The 27,474-nt window shown below is 40.8% G+C and overlaps 1 protein-coding gene across 1 annotated transcript; it reads right to left on the bottom strand.

Annotated features, from left to right (window-relative positions):
- Positions 1-386: 386 nt before the first annotated feature.
- RP1L1 (RP1 like 1) lies at positions 387-27,274 on the bottom strand. The gene is made up of 4 exons (XM_086625651.1): positions 26,636-27,274; positions 8,757-8,922; positions 2,178-6,904; positions 387-1,172 (listed from the first exon to the last, which is right to left on the bottom strand). Exons 1-4 carry the CDS (start codon positions 27,272-27,274, stop codon positions 387-389), a joined length of 6,318 nt encoding a protein of 2,105 aa, XP_086481777.1.
- Positions 27,275-27,474: the final 200 nt, after the last annotated feature.

The raw sequence follows: 27,474 nt of genomic DNA, 5'->3' as shown, positions 1-27,474 counted from the left end.
CAGGAAAATGGCATGCAACAGACAAAAGGCATCCTGAAGTCACTCAGAGATGATGCCCAGCAGAGCCACAGATCACTCAAGCAGCAAACAGCATGGCTTAAAGAGTGGGAATAAGAAGAGATCACAAACAAAACAGCCTTCACTTTCCCCAAACCGCTTTTCTGTTGAAACCACTGAATTTAATGAGTTTACTAGCCCTCTAGAAACGAGGGCAGGTAATTGCAACGTTACTCACAGGATTCAAGATCAAATTTAACACATTTAACTCAGAAGAAAAGCCAATTATGATGGCTCAACTCAACAAATATACTGTAATATATAATGAAAATATACTTTAAAAAAAGAAAAGAAGGAAGAAAGAAAGAAGCAGTTTTTGATAAGCAGTTCTAAAAGTCCAAGTCATCCTGGTCAATCTTGTCAGAGTCTTCTTTCTTTTTAGAAGCCTGAACTTCCTCAGTATGATCAGCATCCTTTGGATCTGCACCTTCAGCATCTGCCTGGTCCTCATCTCCCAAAGGATCAGTGCATGAAGATGCTTTGTCCTCTTCTTCATCCTCACTGTCAGGATACATCTGTGAGGGTTTGCTGCACTCGTCACTTTGAATGTCTCCATTGGGGTGGTTGTTCATGGGGTTGTTGCCTTCTTTGCATTCCTCTTCTTCTTCATCTTCAGACCCCTTCTGGGATTGCTGTGAGAAGTTTCCCATAGAAGAATAACAAGAAAAGGCAGCTGCTTTGTTCAGAGTCTCTAGTCTTTTGGTGGGTTTTTTGCCTTTGACCTTTGAGGCTTTCTCAGAAATCTTGCTGTTGCCTTCGTCTTTGTGTTTTTCATGTGCCTTGTCAGGGTCGTCATTGGTAGGTTCCTCATCATTCTCATCATATTCGTCACCTCCTTCACTGTTATTTTCTTCCTCAGCTGAACATACCTTATCTTCAGACTCTGGATTTGCATCTTCCACTGCCTCAGCTTCATCCTGCTCAGCTTCCTCACTTCCTTCTGCAGCATCTCGTTCGGGATTGTTGTCAGTTCCAGAGCCATCAGCATCTCCTCTGCATTCAGATGTCTCTTCCTCATCATCAGCCCCAATGTCCTCATTCTCTGGCTCCTCTGCTTCTTCAGCATCATCTTCATCTCCATCTTCATCTTCAGCTTTGGACTTCTCTTCAACTTCCTGCTCTTCATTTCGAGTTTCTTCTTGTTCTTCCTCTTCCTTGTTTGCTTCCTCCTCTTCCTTTGTTTCTTCCTCATCTTTTCCTCCCTCTTTTTCCTCTGTTTCTTCTTCTTCCTCCTCTTTTGAGTTCTCTTCCTCTTCTTCCACTTCCTGCTCCTCTTGTTTTGTTTCTTCCTCATCTTCTTTTGCTTGCTCATCCTCCTTTACTTCTTCCTCTTCTTGCACTTCTTCCTCCTCTTCTGTTTTTTCCTCCTCCTTCACATCTTCCTCATCTTCTTTTGTTCCTTCTTCCTCCTCCTTCATGTCTTCCTCTTCTTTTGTTTCACTCTCTTCCTCCACTTCCTCTTCTTCTTTTGCTTCCTCATCCTCCTTTACTTCTTCCTCTTCTTGCACTTCTTCCTCCTCTTCTGTTTTTTCCTCCTCCTTCACATCTTCCTCATCTTCTTTTGTTCCTTCTTCCTCCTCCTTCATGTCTTCCTGTTCTTTTGTTTCACCCTCCTCCTCCACTTCCTCCTCCTCTTCCTCTTTTGTTTCCTCTTCTTCTTTTCCTTCCTCTTCTTCCTCTTTTCCTTCTTTCTCCTCTTTTATGTCTTCCTCCTCCTCTTTCATTTCTTCCTCCTTCTCATCCACTCCCTCCTCTTCCTCTTTTGTCTCTCCCTCCTCCTTCACTTCCTCCTCTTTTTCTTCTTCCTCCTCTTCTTCTGTTTCTCCCTCCTCCTCTTTCATTTCTTCCTCCTCCTCCTTCTCTTCCTCCTCTTTGATTTCATCTTCCTCCTTTGTTTCTTTTGCTGCTTCCTCTTCCACTTCCTCATCTTCTTTCTCTTTTGTTTCTCCCTCTGCCTCCTCCTTTGTTTCCTCCTCTTCTTCTGTCTTCATGATTTCTTCTTCCTCTTTCTCATCTTCCTCCTCTTTTGCTTCCTCTTCTTCTTCTTCTTTCTCTTTAATTTCTTCCCCTACTTCTTCTGCTTCTTCCTTTTCTTCTTCTTTGGTTTCTTCATCTTTAACCTCATCCTCCATCTCACTGTTTTGATCCTCTGATATTTCAGGTGCTTCTCCATCTCCATTCAATGTTGAACTGCCCATTTCATTTAATTCTGTCTCCTTTTCTTCATTGCCCTCCAGTTCTGTTTCAGTTGGCTGGAGTTGACCCTCATCATTTTCCTCATTTGGATTGTCATTTTCTGCTGCTTTCTCCACAGAACTTCTGGGAACTGTTTTGATGTCCTGGGCTGCTTCTGAGACACAGGCTTCCTCATCATTTTTCTTCAACCTCAGGATTTGCTGTAAATCAAATGCTTTCATGATTGGGGCATTGGTGGCCACCACTGGATTTCTTGTGGGCTTGGAAGCCATTTTTTTCCTCACACAAGAATCACAAGGGCAGTATTCCTCCTCACTTGTCTGTTTACTAATAGCGGCCTCAAAAGCTACACTACATGTTATATCTTCATCTACACCAAATGATAAGTCAGCTGTGTCCTCTAGCCTGCTCTGGGTTCCATTCCTGTCACTAAAGAGTGACTTTTTGTGCATATTCTGCAATCGTCTTCTCCTCTGCTCGGTTTGGAGTGTTGACTCACGCTTGAGTGGTTCATCTGGAGGTCTTGGTGTCTTCTTCCCTGCTCTGGTTTTGATCTTCCTCATCTCCTTCTCTATGCTGTTTTGTATCCTTTTGCTCACTTCCTCCTTCAGCTCCAGTATCATTTCATCCATCTGCTGGTTGTTCTGTAGGTTCCACCTGACTTTGAACTCATTCATGGCACTGACATAGTGAGCCATGAACTCCTTCTCAATTTTCTTGAGCAGCCTCAGGACCCAGACTGGGTTAGGATCCACTGAGTTTTGCTGGACCAAGGATGTGCTCATACTGGTGGCCATATTGACACTGGGCTTTGAGTCATTTGGAGACTCTTTTTTGAGTTGCTCTTCCAAATCAGCTTTCAGTTCTGTTCCACAATCAGCATCATTGACATCTGTATCATTGGTAGTGGCTAGCCGATCAGCTACCTCTTCAAGATTTTCGTTTGGGAGTTCATTACTCACAGCTTCAGTTTCTTCTTGTTCTCCATTTTCAACTAATTTGCTATTTTCTTCATTTTCATTTTCTCCCCCTTCCTCCTGACCATTTTCACAGTTGCTGCACTGATCCTCCTTACTCTCTTCTGCCTCTTTAGTTACAGAGTCTTCTCTAGCAGACTGTGCATTTTCCTCACCATTTGATTTTGAGCAGGCTGATGAAGGTCGGGATGACTGCTCTTCCTCTTTACTTTGCTCCTCAGCCTCAGTCATTTCAGTGCCAGTCTCTACATTTTCCACTTGTCCAGCTGATTTGAATTCAGCAGTTTTCTGAGCCATTAAAGTGCAATCTCTGGCACCAGCTGTACTCTCTTCTCCTGAGCCACCCGAACCACTGCTAACATCAACCCCAGAGGAGGACATGGGAGTGAAGTCATAATCTACAGATTTTGGGGCTTTAAACACAGTGGCTGTCTTTGCCTGCTCATTTGCCTCTTGACTTGAACTTGGACAATTGTTTTCAGCTGTGCATCCAAACCACAGGGCTTGAAAAATATTTAGCAGCTCCATATACCTTGGCTTATTCAAACATTTTGATTTACCTGATGGATCTTCTGACTCTTCATCAAGGAGTTGGAGACTGGCAAGACAAGTAATCAAAATGTTGGCAGAGTTACTCAGTTTTCTCCCCATGGTGGGGGACACTTCAGGCAAACTGTTTGATCGGTCAAATTTTGTTTCGTGTTTCGAACTGAGCAAAGCCTTCATGATCTGGACGGAAGTCTGGACAGAGGATGGCAGGACTCTTCTGCTGTTATTGTGGCTGGACGTAACCGACTGGTTGCATTCTGCTTGGTCAGCCTTGGCAGCTTCGGACACAACCTCAGAGATTTGTTCCTGATTCACACATTCTTCAGCCTCTTCATTAATAGCAGTGCCTTCTTCTGTCTCTTTCTCCTCTTCATCCTTTGCCTCATTATCAGCTTCCTCCACATTCTTTTTCTCAGTTTTTTCATCCTCTGAGATTTCCTCAGCATTTGTACAGTATGATACCTCAGTGGTTGCCTCTACATGTTCCTCTTCTGCATCATCCTCCATTTCATATTTCATAAGCAATGTTTCTGAAGGGATTTTACTTAGCCATTCTTGCACAACTTCTTCTGGAGATGCGTTTGGTAGACTAGATGGCATTAAATCACTCTCTTCCTCTTGCATACCTGTGCCATCTAACTCTTCTTCCACTTTTCTGTTGCAAGAGTCATCAATCTCTTTATTCTTCTGATCATTTACTTCGGTTGCAGCTGATTTAGACCCATAGGAAGTTGCTTTGGAGGAATCTATAATTTCTTTCTGCTCTTTTCCTGTGGTCATCACTGATTCAGTACCTATGCTGCTAATGGAGGAATTCTTCAACATGGCTGACCGTATTTTTCTGCTGTTTGGCTTCCCTTTTGGAGGGACAGGGCAATGCATACTACGTATTGACAAAGTCTCAGACAATGATGCTTGGCTGGAGTTTGACACTTTCACATGAAGATTTCTAGTTTTTGTCTGCCTTGATTTTGAAGATTGAGATATGTTTGATCGTGAACACCTATCATCACTTTCCTGGGATATCTGTGTCAACAAGCATTTATCTTTTACTTCTGACTTTGAAGAGACTCTCGAAGAGACACTTGCAGGATTTCCATTCTTAATCCCAATCTCAGTTGAGTGGTCACCTTTTGAACATACACTCTCACTCACACTTCCATGCCTTGAAGAAGGGGCCTCTGAATTAACTTTGGAATGACCCTCTCCAGCTTTTCCATTAGGGCTTGAAACCCTTGAGCAGAGGGATGATGTCTTGCTATTTTCTTCTTTATGGCTTCTCTTCTTTGAGCCTTTTGAGGATTCACTGTAGCCATTGGTGGTACTTTTCAAGCTTTTCTCCTCAGTAAAACCTGCAATTGCCTCTGCTTCACTAGTAGATGAAATGTTTGATTGAAAAGATCCTGAGTTATGAGACATGGGGTCTCCGATAGATTTTTTCTTGATTTCACATGAGCTTTTGGAGTAATTAGATGCCCTGCTGCATGATCTCAGATCATCAGCATGTAGGGAATTCTTCTTTTTATTCAAAGTGGATCCAAGTGAAGACACGGACATTTCAGACTGTGCATCCAAATGAATGTGGCTGTGTTTGCTCTTTTTGGATCCTCTGGAAGAGCAAGAGGCATTGCACAGAATGATCTCATCACTGTCACTTTTCTTGCTATTCCTGTCACTAGCTCTGGAACGGGGGGTTCCTTGTGTAGAACATCGTTCATCACTGCTGTGATCTCTAATTGATTGGCTGGACTTTGTTTTTGCTGACACTGAGCTGACTTCATTGATTTCATTTTCTTCTTGTTCTGCTTCAACCTCTTCAGCCTCTTTCTTAGGGCAGGACTCACTGGAGAAGGAGGAGACCACTACATTGCCATCAGAGTGGTCATCCTGTTCACGCCTTGCTTTTGGTGTGGTACAGTTACTAGACTTGCTGTGCACACTGGTGGCAGGAGTGGAGAACCTAGTGTTATCTTCTTGATTTGCCTTTTGAAGGCTGGAGGAGGACATGCTCCTACCCACACTACTTGTTTCCTCACATATATTCTTCTTGCTCTGTCTGGACTGCAGAGATGATCTTGACATGAGACTCCCATCTCTGCTGCTTTCAAACTCGTCCACATCATCCTTTAAGCACTTCACAGAGGAAACTTCAAAACAATTTTCATCTTCATTTTGTGAATTGTTTTTGCTGGCCTCCTGGTCTTCGGGGGCATCTTGAGTATCCAGGTTGTTTTCACAGCTTGAATGTGACACTAAACCCAAGGATGAAGGTCTCTGACTATTGCTCGTGCTTGTCTGAGTGTATTCTTGCTGGTCTTCTCCGTTGGAAGCACCTGTAGACAAATCACTTCGACACGTACACTTTTTAACAGATCGATACGCCACTCTATTCTCTATAGTCTCTGAGTAAGATGAAGACTCTTGCACAATGTGCTCAGAGAATTCCTCACTGGATGTGGTGTGGAAGCTATCCACAGAAGCTACTTTTTTGTGGACTACTCTCCTTCGGGAAGATGTGCTGGAGCATGATGACCGTGTGTGCCAGGTGCTTCGTATGCTGGGCTCTTCCCTCTGGGATGTGTGCATGGGGTTTTTCCAAATGTCATAGTCCTGGTGTTTCTTGCCACAGTTATGACAATGAGCCTCATCACAGTCTGATTCCTCAAGTCTTGACATGTAAGAATCAATATCACAGGGATATAATGACTCATCTGCTTCAGAGCTGGCTTCTGGGTTCATTTTCTGTATGGAGTCTAATCCACTGTCCTCCTTTACACCTGACGCTTCACAAGGCATCTGGTTCATCAGATTGGACTTTCTGATCTGTGTCGACCACTGCAAAGTCTCATCATTTAGCAAGCGGAAGCGAACTTTCATCTCAACCGACACGCTACCATCCTTGTTCACGTGTACCCGTTTTTCTATGTCGTCATTGACCAAGGAATGGACCAGGTCCCTGGGTTTGGGATGTGAGCAACTGTTTGAGAAAAGTGCGCCATTATCTGGAGAGGCAGCGAGACCATTAGGGTACGACTTCTCTGATGATAAAGAAAATCTCATTGACCTATTGCTTGATGCTGACCGTGGATGGATAACACTTTTTTTGGCTTTCAGTCCAAAGTTCACTGGAGTTTGAAATAAGTAAAGAAAAGAAAGATGGAGAGAAACGTTAGCTTGTATAAAGATGACACAAAATATATAGATCAAACCCTCAAACTAGTGAATACTGATATTATTCCATTAAAGCTAAGCCTATGCCAGTTGACATAATTTGAAAATTTGACTTGGACTAAGTGATGGCCATAAATCTCAAGTTTTGAATGAATAGTCTGTATTAAAATCTTCAATACTTTAAATTTATTATTTTTTTGAAACTAAATTGAAACATTTTTTTGTTGTTGTGTTATGTGCATGCCAGGAAGAAAATAATATATGTATACAGAGGAATTTAGTCTCAAAGTTTCTGTATTTTATCACATTGCAAATAGGCCTCTGCTTAACTGTGCCTGTTTTCATCCTCCTTATTCAGTCAGGGGAAAATACATGGAAAAGTGACCTTCTTCCTTAGCTAAAGGCCAAGTGTAACACGTTTACTGTGCCTCATCTACTTCTCCACTCGCATGCCAGGAAACACACATGTGGCCATGTAGACCACGACAGCATTCAGTCCCTGCAGGGATATGCCACTATGAATGATTATAGTGCTTATTAAAACATAAAGGAAAAATACAAAAGAAATTGTAAGCTGCTGCTAGCTACAAAGAGAAATAGTGGTAGTTATAAAGGAGATCAGTGATAGAAAGATAATTTTAAGAATTGTAATCTGAAGCACATCTTTATGGCCCAGTGCAATGATCTGCATAGATTTATTGAGGTCCTAGACCCTTCATTTCAAGCAGAGTACATTATTATCATGCTGTCTTTTAAGATATACATCTGTCTTGTTTCTAATACATATGCTTGTTCAAAGTTTGCTTTTATATATCCAGACGACCATATGATCTGTAGGCATATGGATATGCAGCTGAAAGGAGAACATTTTAGGAAGGAAATATGGAACAGGGACCACTTCAACCAAGATCAATAACACATGAAATAGCTTCTATCTAACCATCCTTATGCATTTGAACTGACATGTTTGCTTAGTTTCTTGATGGACAAAGAGCCTCATTTTATTCGCACTGCTCCCTCCCATTTTTGTATCTCAGGCAGCGAGTGCAGGATACCTCTGTCCTCAAGTTTCTACAACTAGTCATCAACACATGAATGAGTCTTTCTCGGCTCTTGATACTGACAATGGAGAGAAACAAGTGCCCTCCAGAGCACACTTCATCTCATCCTAAAACAAATCCCTAATATAGGTGAGATGAATTGCCCTCCAGAAATGGGAAGTTTGTCTTCATAGGCTACCAAGGGTGGCTGGTTTAATTACCTGTGACCTTAGATAACTCAGGATGAAGTGCCTAACATATATCACCCTGAATAACCCATAACATACTCCTTCCTGAACCTTTCCATAAAAACATGCTTGGTTCCCAAAGGACTAGACTGCATCTGTAACCTGGAGGACAAAACCAGGGTATCCCCTGATGTGGACAAATGCAGAAGTGCAGGTGTTATGTGACAGACAGACAAGAGGACAGAGGATTCGTGGGAAATCTCAAGGGTTTGGGGAGTCTTGGAGGCAGACACAGGAAAGGAGGGAGTTCTGGAAGGAAAAGGAGACACAGAGATATGAAAGAGGAAGGGAAGTCAGCCAGACACGAGGAGTATGTAAAAGAAAGACTGGAGGGTGTAGGGAGGAAATCCTAGAAGGAAACTGGAGAAAAAGAAGGGGAGGATGGAAAGGCCTGGGAGGCAGAGAGAGGGAAGTACATTTTCCACATGAAATCTTCACTTTGGGGCAGTACAATAGGTGCCCGTTGTGGGACACAGGCCTAGAGGTGACTGTGCAACATGCCCCAGAGTTTTTCTTACTTTCATTGTTTTCATTGACAATATTGCCATTGGAACGGGGAGCCAGATCGGGCAGCTTCTCCACCGAGTGTTTCCTCAAATTCTCCATCGATATAGGTTTGAATGGCTCCCGGCCGACACACACCAGCATGCTGGGGCAGTGAAGCAGAGCCTGCATGCTGTCGATCTAGAAAGAGAAGAGCAAGTGGATCACCAAGAGCTGATAGGGCAGAAATAGGTTCTTCTAGGCCCAGAATCAACTGACATTTTGATGTCACCTAAAATAAAATAAACAGAGTTCTGGAGAACTTCAGGGTCTCCCAGAGCCTGTTGGCAGGCTCCATTGCAGCATTCTTCCATTGAAAGAGAAGCTCTGCTATGTTTTAATCATATCTCCCAAGACAGGGAAGGGATGGGAGAGATTGCCTAAGGGAGAAGATATCTCATTTATTTGAAGGTTTTTCATCTTCTGGGAAAAATTTAGGCATGATAATGGGGTAGTGAGGAAGAGGGTGGAACTGGAGGCTTCTTGGTTTCCCTTATAGAGAATTATACTCTTTAGTTCTAATTACCACACGGAACAGCAATTATTACCCGCTGAATTCTACATGCCAGATTGACCATTAGTTCTCTTTCTTCCTCTGCTCAGGAAGAGATGAGAAGCGCTACTTCCCTTAATATTATCTCAAACACTGTCTCAAATATTACCTCTAGTATTGCCTCAATGCTGGACAATGTGGGACATTGTCCCTCAGTGCAGGAAGTGTCTGTGAAGGACTCTCCATTCCTCCACGAGAAGCCAGGCTTAGACACTGCCTCTCCATCTTCACCTTATGACCTACTTCTGGGTTAGACACAAAGTTCCTCATGTCAACTACAGCCAGTAACAGTGAATAAGGCTGGAGGCGACAAAAAGTCACTTTTACCCAAATACAATATTTGCCTAGGATCTAAAGGAGCTGGAACCAGTCTTGTGATGAGCACTAGCTAAACGAAGCCTGGACTCCTCATCTATTTTGCTTCTGCAATCCCTTGTTTGTAAGACTGAAGTTATGCTCTCTGGTAAAACACCTGACGGCTTCTAGAAGAGTGAGAGGGCTCTCTTGCTGTCTGAGAGGACTTTAGAGCTGCCAACAGATGCCAACATCTGACAGCTTTGTGCTGGCAGAGGACTCTACAATCTGGCCAGGATGTTCCTTCCTCCTCACACTGCTACATGAGGAGAACATCTCTAGAGCGTATGGCGACTCATCAATAAGAAATATCAACACAATGGGCTACCAAGATGTTATTAGCACCAGTAGTGAGCTGAGCACTATCTTGCCCGTGAGATGCACCCTGACCTCACTGTGCCATTTAATTATCAGCCCTTTAGCTAGCAACCGAGAAAGGAAGAGAACAAATCTCAAGAGGAGGTGTGATGACAGTTCTGCAGTTGTCACATGTGCCTGGCACAACAGTGTATGAAGAAAGGACCTCATCCTCTAAATTTTGCTACAGCAAAGGAACGCAGAATCAGGTCCCCTCCAGAGCCCAAGCCCTTAGTTTATGAAATTCCTCTGGGGTTTTCTGAGATCTGTTAGTGCCACTAAGGCTTTGGGAGGTAATGAGATAATAGTGCTGGATCTTGGGCAAACAAGGAGGGTGAATGAGTGGAGGGTGAAAGAAAAAGACAAGAGACAGACGAAATCACACTCAAGATGCAGTCAAACACTTCTGGTAATTTTTCTTACAGTAAAGCACATGGCATCAACTTTAGTAGGAAAATGCTAAAATCTCATCGTCTTCCCATTATTTTTTTATTTACTTTGTGCTGTAACAACACTTGGAACCTGATGCCCATTGAGTCTGGTGCTATAAAAGCACACAGTAAGAGAGGCTCTGCTCAATAAAGCTTACGATAAGCACCACTGTGTGTAAAGCAACAAAACTGCTGAGTCTATGTGATGAGTACTGTGAAATAGAAACAAAATAATCCACAAATCTCAGTCTGTCTGTGTCTACTGTTTGTCATTTGTCAATAAATCCACTTTTGGTCTGTATATTTCTAAAGGAAACATCTTTCTAGCTCTCTCGAAAAGTGTATAGAAAGCCTGTAATTTACTAAACAACAATATTTTCAGTAGTTTTTTTGCCACCTATGTATTTCTTTTCCTTCTTTCCTGTTCTTTTTTCTTTTCTTTTTTATTCCTTTAGTGAGATCTTTTGCCACGTCCTCATACAAGAAGAAAAAAGGTGAGGGTAAAAAAGGAGAAAGAGAAAAGGAAAAAGAGGGAGAGAAGAAAGAAAAATAGACATGAAATTTCTTTTTGCCTAATGTAAAACAAGTTGTCTTTAAACCCCCACTAAGTTTAGGAACTATTCCCATTTGTAAAGGGCATTTTTTCAGTGAAAGTCATTTCTTGCTGCGGACATTTCCTCTCATGGTACTGTCTCTGCATACAGATACTTCAATCACACTCATCACTGCTGCATTGTGTGTGCAGAAAATAGATGGTGCCAATGACACAGCTTCAGGAACCAATGGACCTGAGCCAGCTGAGTTATTGAACTTATAACTACTGCAAAAACCAAATCCTTTCGTATACTTGTGTTATGTGATTTAAAATAAAGGGTCCGTCATATAGTATTTCAGGCATCATCAGCTCTTTAGCAGTGTTTACACCTCTAACATAGCGTTTCTTCCTAATATCTTGCAAGCTTAATTTCTTTGAATAAATAATTGTAGAAATTCATCTAAATTTGGGAAATGATTACTTCATAGTGCTTCCTTGTTAAAAACATTTTGCTAGTTGTAAATACAATGGAATGTTTCCTAAGGGTTAGATAAATCATTTTTCTCACATTGATTTGGTTTAACGCAACAGCCCTTCTGTCAGGGCAGTACAGGGTTGTGGAGTTGGGATAGTAGTTCATCTCAGTTTGTTCAGCACAGACCTTTCCCACACTGCTGCACAAATCCCATCCACTCAACAACACGACGCTGCCTGGGCTATTCAGAAGGCATCTGTCTTCGGGTCAATCAATACAACATTTTTTACTAGTGCTAAATTATCTCTAAACCGTACGTCTCCTCTTAGGTGCTTAGCAACTTGCTCCTCACTCAGCATGACCCAGGATGAGGTCCATGCACTGCTTCTCGGATTTGCTTCTTTTTAAGGAAAAAATAAAAATTATTTCTAATGTGAAGGGATTAGATTCTGAACTTGCAGGCATGCCAGTGTCTACTGTTGCTCCTCAATGTGCTGAGTGAAATGTTGGCCCCATTTCAACCAGTGGCAGAATCTCCCCTGGCTTTTCTGGAGTCTACATCACACTGCCTGAAACTAGGAAACAACATGAAAACCAGGACCTTTCTTTTGCTATCCTGCAAGAGAAACGATTCTATTCTTCTGTTTGGACATAACAACCACTGGATAAAGAGTTACTATGACTTGCGAAGCTGTATGCACTTTCTGCCTTTGACTTTCATGCTGGGGGAGGAAACAAGACATCAAACAGAAAATTGATGACTTGACTGGAGAGATCAGATTGCAAAATTTGGAAATAACACCATGGTGAATAGCAGACACAGTAGCTATTGATTTTTCAGAAGCACGTGAGCACCAGAGAAAGAGATGAAATATTAGATCTGATTAAATTATGAGAAAATAATTGGATGTTGAATTGCTGTTCAAGATGGGTAAGAGGTGGGAATGTTCTTGCAGAGAGAACAGTGTGAATTCCAGCATATGGGATGTTGTTCAAGGCTGAGATGTGCCTTGCAGAGCACAATTCTAGTCTAACTCTCAGGAGTTAGACTGCAACTATAATAATCTACAATTATTTGTTCTGGGATATAGGTTTTTAACAGTGCTTTTATAGAATCATAGAACCATTTAGATTGGAAAAGACCTTTAAGATCATGGAGTCCAACCATAAACCTAACACTGCCAAGTCCACCACTAAAGTACATCCTTAAGTGCCACATCTATAAGTCTTTTAAATACCTCTGGGGATAGTGACTCCACCACTTCCTTGGGCAGCCTGTTCCAGTGCTTGACAACCCTTTCGGTGAAGAAATTTCATAAGCAAGCTCTATAAAGGAAAATATTGTCATCATCTCCCTTAGATAAGTTGTGAAAAACAAGTAATGGACATCCTTCTGTAAATGTTGAAAACAAAGGACAGGAATACAATAACTAGATTTTGCTTCAGATTTTGTACATCTAAAAGTTAGGTGTGTAGGACTGAGCTAGTCAATTGAGGTTGTATAGTCCATGTAGAAAGGGCAATTCCTGTACTCTGCATCAGGTATCTCTCCTACTGTGAGACAAATCATGCTCTGGAGATGCCTTTTTCTCCCTTGGAAAGATTAGGAGAGACATAGACATCTAAACTAAGGCAGATTAGCTCCAGACAATATGACCACTCAATAGTTACCAGGAAGCATCATCTCAGCTCAATATTGAATATCAGTTTCCAGGGTCCCAGGCCCGTGGTCCTTCTTGAAGGCCATATTATTTCAGTGGATTACTACTATTCATGGTTATTTTAGGAATACAGTTATTAACTTCAGCTGTATAATATCACATGTGACATAATCTCAATGTAAGTAAAATCAGTAAGAGTATGTTTGGCCAAATATTGTAGGTTTAGCCTGAAGCAGGGAGTCTGTCACTACAGTAAAAACTAAATTATTTTAAAGGGCCCTTTAAATTCCTTACAGTCATTGAAAACCCATGACTTCAGAGGCTGTCGTTGTCTGACCTTTATTGTATTGGATTCTTTATCTATTTATTTATACAAAAAATTCTGTTTAAACATAAGAAAACAACTTTCTCATTGTGAGAGTAGCCAAACACTGGAACAGATTGCTCAGGCATGTTGTAGGCTCTCTATCCTTGGAAATACTCAAAACCCAGCTGGACACCTGAACAACCTGCTCTAGTTGACTGTGCTTTAAAAAGGGAGGCTGGATGAGATGATCTTCAGAGGCCTCTTCCAACCTCAGTGATAATGTGATTCTGTGATTTATTGTAGGAGAGGTGGTTGTTATTTTTGTATAGACATCAGCCTGAGGACGTGTGGTGGAACTCGAACAGTATAAGGTAGATCATAGAATCATAGAGTCATAGAATAGTTTGGGTTGGAAGGGACCTCAAAGATCATCTAGTTCCAATCCCTCCCTCCACAAGCAGTGGAGAAAAATAAATGCTAGTACGATCGGATGTGTTTCATTCTAAAGCAACATGAAAACTTGGACATTTGGTGCTTTAAGGTGGGAACTAGATCAGAAAATGCCCCAGTGAAATAAAATGGTGGCTACTGGTTGGTCAGCATAGATTTTTTCTGATGTTAAAGTTTTCTTCATTTGCTCAGAGATGCCATTATCTTTTCCAAGAAATAGCCTGTAAGGAAATCCTTCTGGTAAACAGATTCTCCACCTCTCTCTGGCTGCCACAGCAAGATTCTTGAGTACTCATGCCAGGATACTGTATTACAGAAAACAGTATTACATCCCAGCCCAATTTAGCTACAAAAACCAAAGGCAACTGATTGTGAATACTTAAAATCCAGTGATTACCTGAAGGACTTGTGATGGAGAAGGGAATGCCCTGCCCGATTGTTTCTCCATTAACTCATTACATTTGATTGTAAATCATCTTTTACAATCTAGGCTTCTTGCACATCGGTGGAGGACAAACAATATTTCTGGAGGACAGTTTATTTTACCCCAGGAAAGCCTACCATCCTCATGTACACGTTAGATACCCTAGAACATCTCAAATTGCTCTAAGTATCTACATTTGGACAACTGCATTGACATGATTGACTTTCTCTCTAGTCGGTGAAAGAAGCAGGCATGTCCAATGGGACATTTACCATCTGAGATGTTCTAGGGTATCTAACATGTGCATGAGGATGGTAGACAAGATACAAGACTGTGCCCCACCAGACGATCACCTGAAAACTGAGCAGGAAACATCTAGCATATTCATATACAGACAGTCACGAAACTAAGTGTCTTCATTTGCAAGCTGAATATCAAAACATGGTAACTTCAAGAATATTTTAATCTTTGATAAGTGAACAGTGAAGAATAAAATGGAAGAAAATTAATGGCTTATGGTAAAGATCTCTGATGGGTTAGGAAAGAGTTCCTTTGTATCACTCAGGCCCCATTCGAGCCCTCCTTTGAGTTCCCTTAATTTAACTACTCTATCATATGAGCTCATGGGAAGGGTTGCTCTCTGTTAAGGCACTTGAAATTCAGAGACAAGCAAAATTTACAGGGAATAATTTCTATCAGTTTGTACTTCATGGGCTGAAATAGATTCCCGTTAAAATTTTGTTGTGTAACAGCTGAAAATGAAATTAAGTTTCTCGGTCTTACTGTAAGACCTTATCCAAATCCCACTGTAACCGATAGAAAGAAACTTGTTGACTTCTACAGACTCTGGTTTAGGAACCAAAAGAATTATGGAGGTTGTGAGGGAAGTTCTGGACCAGAAAGCAGAAAACTTGTTGCCAACACTTGCCTCTGTTGAAGTATTTTTGTTTGCATCAATCAACTTCTAGCTCACAAACCACTGCGGTGTCTTAAAGATCAGATGCTTTCTTGTGAAAAAAAATTGCAATTTGCTGTGCTTTAAACGTATATGCACAGACTCTTCCAAGGAAATGTCAGTTATGTCTTTAGGTTTCATTAAAGTCTTTGTACTTCTGACAATAAAATTGTTACTTTTCAAAGCAGTAAAACTTTTGATTATTTTTTTTTTACAGGAACTTCCTGTCACAGTGGGATATGTCATGTATGAATTTGTTCAAAAAAGCCAAATGTTCTTTCCAAAAAAAATGTTTCGTGTACTTTACTCTCAGCCCCACTGACAAGGCAACCATGTGCAAGGTGGAAATGAAAGGACATCTTCTTTTCTGAACTTATTTTTTTTTCAGTTTGGGTGCTATCTATTGGAAGATGGATTGACTTCATGAATGTTACTGTACAGGACCTACCACCAAGGGGCTGTGATCTCAGCAAGGACCTCTAGGTGCTACTGCAACATAATTAATAATAAAACGCTGATACTTAAACAGAAGACGAGCATAACATCTCTAAAATAAGGACTCTGTTGCTTGTTGTGGAGCACATGATATCCTCTGGCTCTTCCCTGAGAAGAAAGAACCTTTGTAAACCTTATTCACCTCAGAAGCTGAATATCGATACCAGTCTCTTATGAAGGTGAAATGTAGGAAATATCCTTTGTTTTTCCTCTGCTGGCTACCAGCCAACCAAAGACATTTGAAAGACTCAGGAAGAGAAGGACAGAATAGGGAAATAATGCAAGACAGAGTTGAGATCACTAGTCCATAAGCTAATTCGCTTTCCAAAGTGCAGAGACACAAGGGAGAAACAGGAAAAGCTTGTAACAGACATGTTCAAGAAAAGGCTAACGGGCTGAGTTCATTGCCTATCATGCTGACTCATTGCCTCGTTTCCTTGTGCTCTTTCATCTGTTCCCTTTGTCTTTCATTCAGATTTACAACTCTTGCAAACAGCCCTTTTGTTTCATAGTTGTACTACATTCAGTCCAGGGGGACTAGGCTCTGAGCTGGGGCATCTCAGTTTAACAATAATGAATTTTGTATTTTATTCATGCAAAGAACCCATCTGCCCTTCCCTACCCCCAGACTTTGCACTGATGGAATTATAGAGTGGTTCTTCTGGGGAGTGGTTTTTTAAAGCTATGCTAATCTGTTGGTCAGAAGGTGAATCATGGGGTGTTGCCACTCCATGCCCACATATGTATTAGCCAAGGAGCGGAAGAAAAGAAGGAGGAAAGTATAGGGAAGTGCATTACTTGACCTCACTTTCTCTAACATCAGCATAGGCAATCTCCCCCACGCCCTACCACAGTGGAACATCCCTTTTCCCATCTGCGGAGAGGCTGGTGGACGTGGCATGGGTGTGTGCTTGATGAGCAACCAGAAGGCTCTCCCGTCACATCAGAAGGAATGCAGAACAAAAGCTAATATTGTACTTAAAGTAGGGAACTATCGCATAGAAATGGATAAAATCCTTTGCAAACTGTAGTGTCCAAACTATTATTCCAGAAGACAGTAGTCAGCATCCCTTCCTCTCCCACAGCACACCAAAACTCACATGGTCTCCTAGACACTACATCAAACCTCAGGTATCAAAATCTGCACTCGGCAAGTAGGACAGATGCCAGTGTCCTAGGCTTCTGTAATAGCAGGTAATCCAGTAAACATAAATTACATGCTGCTACCTCTATTTGATGCTTGTATCACAAGAATATGGGCCAGTTCATTGCTTCAGATGCTCAAATGCAGCAATATAAGATGATTTGTCATACCAACACTTCTAAAAACATTGGCATCTTCTAGAACTTCTCAGACATGAGCTGTCTAGTTTTCTGTTTTGACCACTGTGTAAAGCTGCATGAAAAACGATAGCTTTGGGAGTTGTGATCTGGAAATCAGGTCATGAAGCACTCAAACAGCCAAGTAAAAAATGTGAAAGATAGAGGAATGATGCACTGCACTGCTTTCTCAGTCAACCACAGGTGAAGATCATGTTTAGCCGTTGCACTGCAGGCAGCTTTTCCTGAAGTGCTCACAGATGCCTTTTCCCTGTGTGTGACACTTCGCACGTGCATAAAGAAAATGTTCTGAGCTTGGCCCTGGAAATAGTCTAGATGAACATGTCTTTCAGCAGATCAGGAGAAATACTGCAATCAGAAGTTCAGTAGGCATTGGAAATTGTTTGGGTAACAGGAGAGGAGAAACACTGCATGGAAAAAAGGGAAGGAAGGGAAAAAAAAGGCATAAAAAATGCAGAAAAGTTTTTGAGAAACAAGTGAAGAGGACAAAAAGGGGAAGAAAACTGATTTACAACCTGGTTCAGTTTGGAAGACAGTGTGCTAGGATCGTATGGGGGCTGTCACATTAACTGCCTCTGTGGAGGATGAGCTGGTTCGTGGTGAAAACTATGGATGTCTTTCTGAGGACTTCCACTGAGTTCTGGATTCAGCTGGGGAGGTCCCCACATGGCATTGACTTCATACACAAGCTTTTGATGGCCTTTTCCCTACCCACCCATCCTGTCAGGTCAAAATGGAGTCTATTCTAGTTGCAAATCAGCCGCAGAAAGGGAAAATTGCTGTTAAGGATGTAGATTTCAACATAGAAGAGAGGAAGGCATTTCTTAGAAAGTTTTTGCTGCAGGTATTTTCCACCTTCTGACACTCTGCAATCCCTCACCAAAAGTCGGGGTCCATCACCTGTTCCTTTGGCACCTGGCTCATTAAATCTGGTCCATCCAACAGCAGCATTTGAAAATCATGAGTCAGACTAACATCCACTCCACCCCAAGTGCCTGCCCTTACCCTCTCGGAGGGCAGGATTAGCTTAAAAATTGACAAGTCTCGAAAAACGTTAAGCATTTTGTTCTTGTGATTAGCCTTGTGGTGACTAAGTCAGTGGGAAGGATGTGGTTCATGAGTTCAAGCTTTTCCTCATGACCAGAATTTTATATGAGGAATATCTATGCCACAGATGAAAAACTACTCCAACTGGAGACTGTGGGTGGAAAGAGGGGAGCACAACATAGTTGCACTCCAACCAGCTATTGGAGCAACGACTGAGTATATAAACCCTACTGCTTCTAGATAAAGCTCATAAATCCATATGACATTGTTCCATCATCTACCATCCTGGGTGTCTCTTAGCCTAAACGTTTGTGCATTGTGCTTTGTTGGGAACTATGGATACAGCCTATGGACTCCAGAATCTCAGGGCATAAAGAGAAACACATTTAGCTGAAAACCCTAGTTTAATTGAATAGTTTTCTTGTTATTGAGTCTAGGGTTTCACTCTCAATTTGCAAAGTCCGTAGTACAAACATGAAAGCTGGAAAATTATTTACTTCTACACAGTAGAAGTAGCTCCCCTCATCTTAAACAGATTTATATCAGAAAAGATGCCAGTTGAAAGAGAAGCAGACCTTGCTAAGAGTTGCAGCAGAATCCTTTGGATTCTTCAGAGATCAAAAGGAAGACACAAATTGATCAAAATGCAAAACATCCTCTCTTTTCCTCTCCTATTATTGGTAAAAACTGCAAAATCTGCATTTGGAAAGCCAGATTTCCCTATGGAAAAAAACAGTCTTTCCTGAGAAAGTTCTTTGTAGAAACGGTGATTTCTACTTAAAGTACTTGAAGAAAATTCACAGTTTTTCCAGAAGAGGGTGGAATTCTGCTATTCTTTGCACTCTATGTAAATGAATAAACAGAGGCATCATGTTCACAAATATTATTGCATATACTCAATAATATGATTGGAAATGTCTTTGCCCTGGATTAAATTCAAAAGAATTAGAAAGTAATTACACTTTGCTACATTATTATCAAAAGAACAAAATCTCCTCAGGCTAAGGGAATCATTTGCATTTGGTATATGTTAGATAAGAAAGTATTAGATTTGGTATATGTTAGATAAGAAAGTGGCTAGCACACGGGGTCCATTTAACTACATCTTGTAAGGCACTGGGCCAAATGATTTCAGGGCATCTCAAAGGTTCATAAAACACACCTGGATATGAGTCTTCTTATGGATCAGGTTCATGGAAAGTTTTGCTGAAGTTTACAGATCACTTGTGTAAATCTCATTGGAGTCATTGTGGTTTTGGCATGGAATCAGAGAATATTGAACCTGAAACCCATGGTTTGTTTTTAGACTATGAGTCACACACGTGGTGGGTGGAAAGAGGTACAGCTTGCTTGATAACGACAGTTTGCACCAGATGAGGGGCTGAAATTTGTTGCAATTATTCATACCTGAACACAGCACGAAACCAAGTGTCACACTGAATATGTCCACATGGAACTAGAAAATTAACTGTTCCAAGGAGGGCAATTATCACCTTTCTTCTCTTATTGTTTATACATATACACCACGTCTTAAACCAGTTCATTTACCTCCATGTATCTCATTTCCCTCATACAGTTCCATCAGGGTCTTGATGACACCTGTCATTAAGACAGATGAGCTTGGTAGACAGCCCAAACATGAGTGGCTCAGAGGATGCCTGTGGGAAATGGCATATGGCATAGAAATGGCTATATGGATGCATAAACCTGAGTCAGGAAATATGTCAGACAAGCCTGTTTCCTGGCCTTGCACCCGAAGGTCACTGTAAATGCACTCATTATTATCAAGAACGATTCAGTAATAGTAGTTAGGCCAATGCCTTTACTAGTAACAACTAAAAATAAAAGTTCTGTCTTTAGTACTAAATTAAACAATTCTGGATCCAGGGCACAGAAATAGAGTTGCCTGCACTGTTCAGCTGTTAGAATGGTCTTGGATGCATTTAAAACCTGCATCAACTGGCACTCTTCCAAGAAATTCCAGGGCAGAGCTGAGAGTGAACATATGCCAGTGGCCATTCTTAAGTAGTAGCTTGAATGTGGCCACCCAATTTTAGTGGCTGTGGGAATTTGACGCTATTTCAGAGGCTACATGCTATAGGTGTGTCAAAATAGTGCCATTTGGTGGTGGGACCAGAGTATGTGCCCTGATACTATTCAGTCTACTAGAATACCTGTAGCACATGGTGTCACTTCTGGCTTAGGAAGGTTAGCCTACAGGTTGCTGGAGACTGGGAAGATACACTGGGGAAATAATAAACTCATAGATGCCCTTCTGTCTTTCTCCAAGACTGCTACAACTGGCCAATGACAAAGATGGCTTGATTTGACCCAGAATGGTTAGTCTTGCTACAGCATCTAGCGTGTCTCATTCCAAACTCTATACAAACACAGAATGAAAATGAGGTTCCCTGCTCCAAGGAGTTTCTAATAACTAATCCTTTACAGTCTACAGTTAGTGGTGCCTGAGGATGCATTCCTTAACTCATGATTGCTCCCCTGATTAACTCAAACAGTAATTCTCTGATCCCTCGAGGAAATTTGGTTGCATACAGTGCATTCTGCAATGTTCTCACTTGTAGAGTCTAAGGCAAAAGAGTCTTTCTGGTCATCTACTCTGCCTTCCTACATAACAGACTGGATCAGAGTCACTCATTAAATGTAACAACTTACTGTCTGCCTTGAGTGTGCCTAAGCAAAAAACCATCTAAGTCTTGGCCTGACTCCAACAAACATAAAACTAGCCACATCCCTTGGAAAACTCTTCTGACAGTTGATAAATCCCATTTGAGAAACTCATGGTTGTTGCCACCAGTAGCCATAAACTATGTAGACTATTTACCACAACACAATGTGGTTTCAAACACCGTACAAGATGGATTATTGGATTTTAAGGAAGAATTTTGTTTTGTTTTCATTCAAGACAGTCAGTAAAAGGAAGGCCTAGTGATTCAAGAGTAAGTGCAGAAATCAGGACATCTGTGACTAGACACAGTCATGTTGCTGGGTTCCTGTGACTTAAAGAAGTCTTAATGACTGTTCAGCTGGTGAACCCTGGATAATTGCCATTTGTAAGGGAAATCCTCTGTTGCTGTGCAGTTGCTGTCGTGTAATCCTACACGTCATTTCTTATAGTTTAATTGTCTGTGAGGATTTATGGCCTTTCTGTGATCTCTGTCTGCCTCTTTGCCCCTGGAAGTATTCTTCCTACTCCAGAGGCACATACTGAGTCTCTGCACATAGGTGCACTTTTCTGTGGATTAGACCATGGAGAAAGAAAATCCACTGGGTTGTATAAGAACTTTCCAGAATAGAGATGAAAGTCCATCTGATGGAGAAGATAACCTACAAATTTTACTCTACCTTTTCTTATCAAGATATCTGCTCTTAGTAGCACACTTGGCTCATTTTTACTGTGGAACTGATGTCCCTAGCAAAAACTAGGAAAGCTGCAAATTTCAACTGTCTTATCAGCCAAGAGTAGAGTCCCATGTCTTATGTTTGCTAATGTTCAAATATTTGTAGTGCTTTAGAACAAGTGTATGAAAACGGGCCTGGGTTAATTCCTCCTAAATTTAGGTGACTGGTCTGAGTCTTCTGATCTTCTTCTATGGTCAATAAAGAGAGGCCGACAGGCAAAATTATCCCCCATCCTAAATGGCTAATGAGCTGACCAGATTTAGATTAATTAAGTGCAGGCCTGTCTATCTTTTAGTGTGCAAACTTGCACAAATAAAATTTTGCTGACAAGTTAATGACATGTCAATGTTAAACAACAGATTTCTCTATTTGGGCACTATTTCCAGTTAATCACCTGGAAAAGAGTAACTAGTGCCTTCACCTGAAAACAACCATATGCTTTACACTTTTTCATTGCTGAAAATTTAACTGATTTTTCTGAACTAAAATAAAATTAAATTTCGCTACAGTCCCATACTCATCCAATTACTATTTTGATTTAGAAACCGACAACAAAAATCATGGTTAGTTTGGGAAGAGGGGCTCTTGGCCCTGCTGAAATCAGTGCTGAAATACTTAAACACCTGTTCATTTCAGTGAGACTGGCTCTTTCTTCCTAGTAGGCAATCTGCTTGATGTTTAAAAGTAAAAATACAGGTTTCACCTCATTCAAGGCTTCAGGAGTTAGAATGAAGATTCAAATATGTAAATACCAACAGAACCACTCTGGATTTGTACTAACATTAGAATCAGGATCTTTCCATCACTGTTTCTACTAAACTGATTTTTGCATAATTATTATAGGTGAATTCTGAATTCATAGCACTGAAAGACTCTCTGGCCCAAGAGCAATGAAGGCCCCATAATCTGGGCCGCAGAAGAAACAACCAGTGAATACACTGACCTTTCCTAGGAAGTTCATAAAGTACAATTTTGAAAATATGTGAGCAGTAAATAAGCAGACAAATGGGAGCAAGACGAAATAACAGCAAAATAAGTGTGACCACAAAAGCAAGAGTTCTACTGGCTTCCAACAGATCTTGATGCTACACCACCACCTTTGGCATTATGATGAAGGTCATCTGTATTATGATTCTGCATAGCTGCCCATGACCTTCTTCTGACTTTGTTCCATGAAAAAGAAAAAGGAGTAAACTCTTCAGTTTATTGGCTTCATGAAATCACTAGGATTTCTTCCTTTTCAGGTAAAACCTTATACTAAAGCCAATGTGGAAAAAACAAAACAAAACAAAACAAACAAACAAGATAAAAAGAGTGCTATAAAAATAGATGATACAAGTTTTGTCTGAAGAAGAAAACATGCTGATGTGCAAAACCAGCAAGATTTGCAGTCCAAAATGTTTATTTCCCTGTGAGTTTTGATTGACTTAAACTTGGAGGTTTACTGGAAACATTTGTGAACTAGTTGAACTATAAAAGGAAGAAAATACTTTTCTCTGCTTTTTCAAATCAGTACTACATGAAAGGATCACAAAACGACAAGACTGTTCCATGTGTGTCTAAGTTTATACTCACATAAAGGTATGACAGGAAACCAAAGACTTATAATTTAGAGGTGTTCTGGATTTACTCAACAAAATGGTAAAGATATAACAGAGCGATTGGGGCAGTATATGCCAACCATACATTATGTTACAGAGGTGATTTATCTTAAGATTTGAGTTCAGATCTGGAGTTATAGTAGTAGAAGAAAACAAAAGGAGATTGAAGGGGCAACACTCTGAAGTCTATGAATAACACTTTCATTGATAGAAGAGATCAATTCACCTGTAGGAGAGGAGATTTTTCTTTTTTGTGTTCAGTTTTCAAGCTATCAAATGATCAAGAAAAAATCTGCAGCAAAAGAGACATTGTGAATCTGCTGTTAAATGTTGTGAATTATGTTCCATGACAGGGAGATTCCATAAGTTCCATTATGGCCCATGACAGGGAGGTTGGATTAGATGATCTCTGAGGTCCCTTCCAGTCTATGCCATTCTATGATTCTATGATTCTATGTTGTTCTAAGTCATACAAATACAAAGTCAATGAAGCAATAGTCTAAATGCATTGCTTAGGAATGAATCTTTTTGTTATTCAGCTAATCTGTCAAATCATGGGAATCAATGTCAAAAGTTACTGTTCCCCTCAATCCTAGCCCTCTTTCCCAGAAATAATGGTCTCTGTAATAAGTCTTGCAAAAAATTTACATAGACATGTGATAAAAGAAGTTTACAAAATTATTAAAAGATAATTTGATTTATTATTCAAAGAGAATAACATGAGAAACAAGGAAATGCCCAAGAAACATGAAGCACCCAGACACCTTTGAATAGTCAGGGAAGAATAGAAACTTGTTCTCATTGTCTCTAACAGAAAATACAAATGTAAGTATAAAGGCAAGATGTACAGTCAAAATTAATCTTCAGCATCTGTTGAAGGAGGTTATTTCAGGAAATCCCCCAAATTGTGTGAGAAATTTGTCATTTTCACTCCTTAAATAAATTGTTAGTATCTGTTAAAAACTCTGGGACACTACCGTGAAGATGAGGTATGACAAGAAAAATTAGATGGAAAAGCAGAAATGGTTTAGACAATTCTTACGAAAGGAAAAGATTGGAAAATCCAAGACAGAGTGACTGTTTTTTTCGTGGTGTAAATGCATTGCACCCAAGACTGGAATAATAGCTTCAGGAAGTCCTAACAGGAATGACCATCGAATGAGCAGTAAGGAACAGTTAAAAAGAAGCAGTAAACGATTGAAATTAAAAATGGCGAAAAAATCACTTTAAAAGATTCCCCAGAAAAGATACTAATAATCATGTATTTCCTAGCTGATAACATTGATCGGGTTGGACCCAGAGTCACCTATCACTGCAATATTCTGCACAAGAATAAAAGGAGCACAAATTAAATTAATAAGGTACAGAAGATGAACTGCCTATTGACAAGATGGTAATGAAAATTTTCATATCCGAAAAAAGAATCTCAAGAGACCATGAAGGGATTAAGTGATAGTGTTTGATCCACACCTACGTTTGTGCAGATGGAAAACCTGGAGGAAAAAAATCAGAGAGGGAAAGCCTCTGTGGGACCCCTGGGATTTATTGTGGGAAATATCATTATGACTACATAGAGGATAATATTAAACTCTGTGGCATGCCAGTGAAGATAATCTAGTTGCAGCAAAGCGCATCAATATCTTTTCAAGTGATGTTCATGTGCAGCTTGGGCTGAACCATTTCCAGAAACAAAGGTTGAACTGAGAGCAGGGATGCAAAACCAGTGACAAAGCTTTTGACACGTTGTCTCCTGAAGAGATCTACATAGCTTGTCACTCAAACTGTCAGCAAAGACATTAGCGTGTAAAACTTAATAGGTGCCATCAGCTTCAAACACTCTGCAGTGATCACTTCTGGGTTGGTTAGTACCCATGTCATTCTAGCCACGTCTTGGCACATTGGAATGAGATCTGACTCTGGGAGTATAGACACCTTTAGACAGGATGACCACAACTGCAGAGCTGAAAATGTAAAAGATAACTGCAGGTCGTTAGATGGAAAGAAAGATGGAAGTTGAATAATAGTGAAGATATTGTGTTTACAGAGTGTGTATTTAGTATATAACCCAGCTAAAATACTAGTGTTATAATGACTAGAAGGAAAATTGTGGGAAACTCATTTAAAGGTTGGACTTGCTGATCTTAAAGGTCTTTTACAACCTAAATGATTCTTTGATTCTAGGAATCACAAGAAGAGCATTAAGAATTGAATAAAAAGTAGAAGGCAAAACTTTTCTTTAGAGAAATGAGAGAAAATTTTCAAAAACAGAAGTGAAGAGAAAGTTAACACCACTCCACAAGACATGTGGACTGAACAGGATTCCAAGTCTTGAAAACTGGAGAAATCAGTATAAAAATGAAACACTTATCTGTAGATTATAACACATCTCGGCAGCAGGGTTGGGTTTCTTGGGTTTTTTTCCTAATTCGAGTTGGCTACATTTGTAGTAGTAAAGAAAGAGGTGTCACACCCTGTTCTTCAGAATGGAGGTCAGCTGAAGTAGCCTGGCTCCTCAAACACAGGCTGGCCACATCCAAATCACTTATGGTGAACGGCCCCAGGCTCTAAATCTAAACTATTGGGAGACTGTTACTCTGAGACAAGACGAAACAAGGGAAGATGTAGAGAATTTAGCAGAATGGGGAAAAGAAGGATGACATGCTGCTCTAACACTTCTTAATTTAGTAGTATAGTTGTAGCTGCGGTACACAGCAAACTTCACCTTGCAAATAAATTGATGGAAGCTAAGAAAAAAGAACCTAACTGATTCTGAGGGCATCTAGACACCTATTTTTGGCCAGCTCCAAGTTCAATGGACTGTTAATTTAAGTTTCAACAGCTTAATTTACTGTAAGAGTCCACCTCAATTGGCACATTCACCAAATCATCAATACAAATGTGTCTCCTGATACCACTCATACCTTATTTACTTATACATGCATTAGTTATATTACCATAATGCTGAGGATCCCACATCATGAGCAGGACCCTGTTCTCTTAGGAACTATGTAACCACAAGGTGCTACCTAAGGGTTGTCTTATTCTGTTGAATTCCCCGTTGTTAGGTATAGAAAAGGTAAGCCTCTGTTGGGACGTGCCTCTCAGGAAAGGGTGGGAAACTCCATTACTAGAAGTTTATCTAGGCTTTCATACCCAGCTGCAAAACATTGAGCTTCTTGGCTTCTGCCAGAAGTTGCCTCAAATTGACCCAAAACAGTGCCTGAGGTAGGAAGTTCTTGAATGGCTGAACAAGATTCTTCTACATCATCCTTTCATGTAATTAGTGGGGAAGTAACTAATGTGACACTAATTACACAAGCCCAAAGGATTAATGCAATGTGGATAAACTATGAGCTAAAGGATTTACCTCACAGGGAATGCAAATGGTGGTGTGCTTCTAAACACCTGTTAGAATAACTGACCAGCACCGGTTATCAGGGATACTTGCCTTCTTCCCATCAACAGTGTAGAGCTTCTTCACTGGGAACTGCAGGATCTCTGAAATCTCATCCAGGAGCGTTTTGAAACTCCTGGCATTTCTGCGGTTCAAGATAATTGTGCGCCGAAAACTACTTTCTCCATTCTTAACTAGAGTGATTTTCTTGGGTATTCTGGGGCCATGATGAGTGAAAGGTGTGGAATAATCTTCAAGCTTGCCCTCCTGAGCTGCTCTTCTCAAGGTACTGGAGGGACGACCATTTCGTGGAGGACCTGGTCTGTGTCCCCCATAAGCAATGTTAATAGGCTTGACATATTTCTTGTCAGAGCAAAGGTAGCATCCTCCATCCTCCAGCTGGTCCAGCTCACTGATGCAATGTATTCCTCTTGGGGTGGTGATGGTCCGTACCCCAAATGGCAGTGGGACCCGATGAGAGAGGTCATCCATGAGAGCATTGAAGCTCTTGAAACTTCGTTGGTTGATGGCCATCTTGACTCCTGCAAACTGAGGATCTCCACTCTTGAAAAAGGTTATTTTTTTGGCTGGAAGTACCTTAGTGACAGTACTTGTCCGAGCCACGGAGGGAAGGGGCTGCTCATAGTTGTAGGAGCTGGTGTTTGACAGGTAGTCAGCAGGCACCTGAGTCATCCCTCTTGCTTAAAGGTGACTACAAGAGAAGTAAAAACAAAATAGGGTTTGTTTGAATCGTGCAGAATCAGTGCCTGTCTAGTACGGGAGCAAAGTTTGTTTTCGTCACAAGAGTTTTACCATCTATGCTTGATCAAGAGCATATTGTACCAACATGGAGTTATGAACTCACTGGCTCAGGTAGGTATGAGGAAACACAG

Source organism: Tauraco erythrolophus, chromosome 2, assembly GCF_009769465.1.
Source record: "Tauraco erythrolophus isolate bTauEry1 chromosome 2, bTauEry1.pri, whole genome shotgun sequence".
Lineage (NCBI taxonomy): Eukaryota > Metazoa > Chordata > Aves > Musophagiformes > Musophagidae > Tauraco > Tauraco erythrolophus.
The sequence above is the reverse complement of the archived record's forward strand: the minus strand, read 5'-3'. Positions and strand labels throughout refer to the sequence as shown.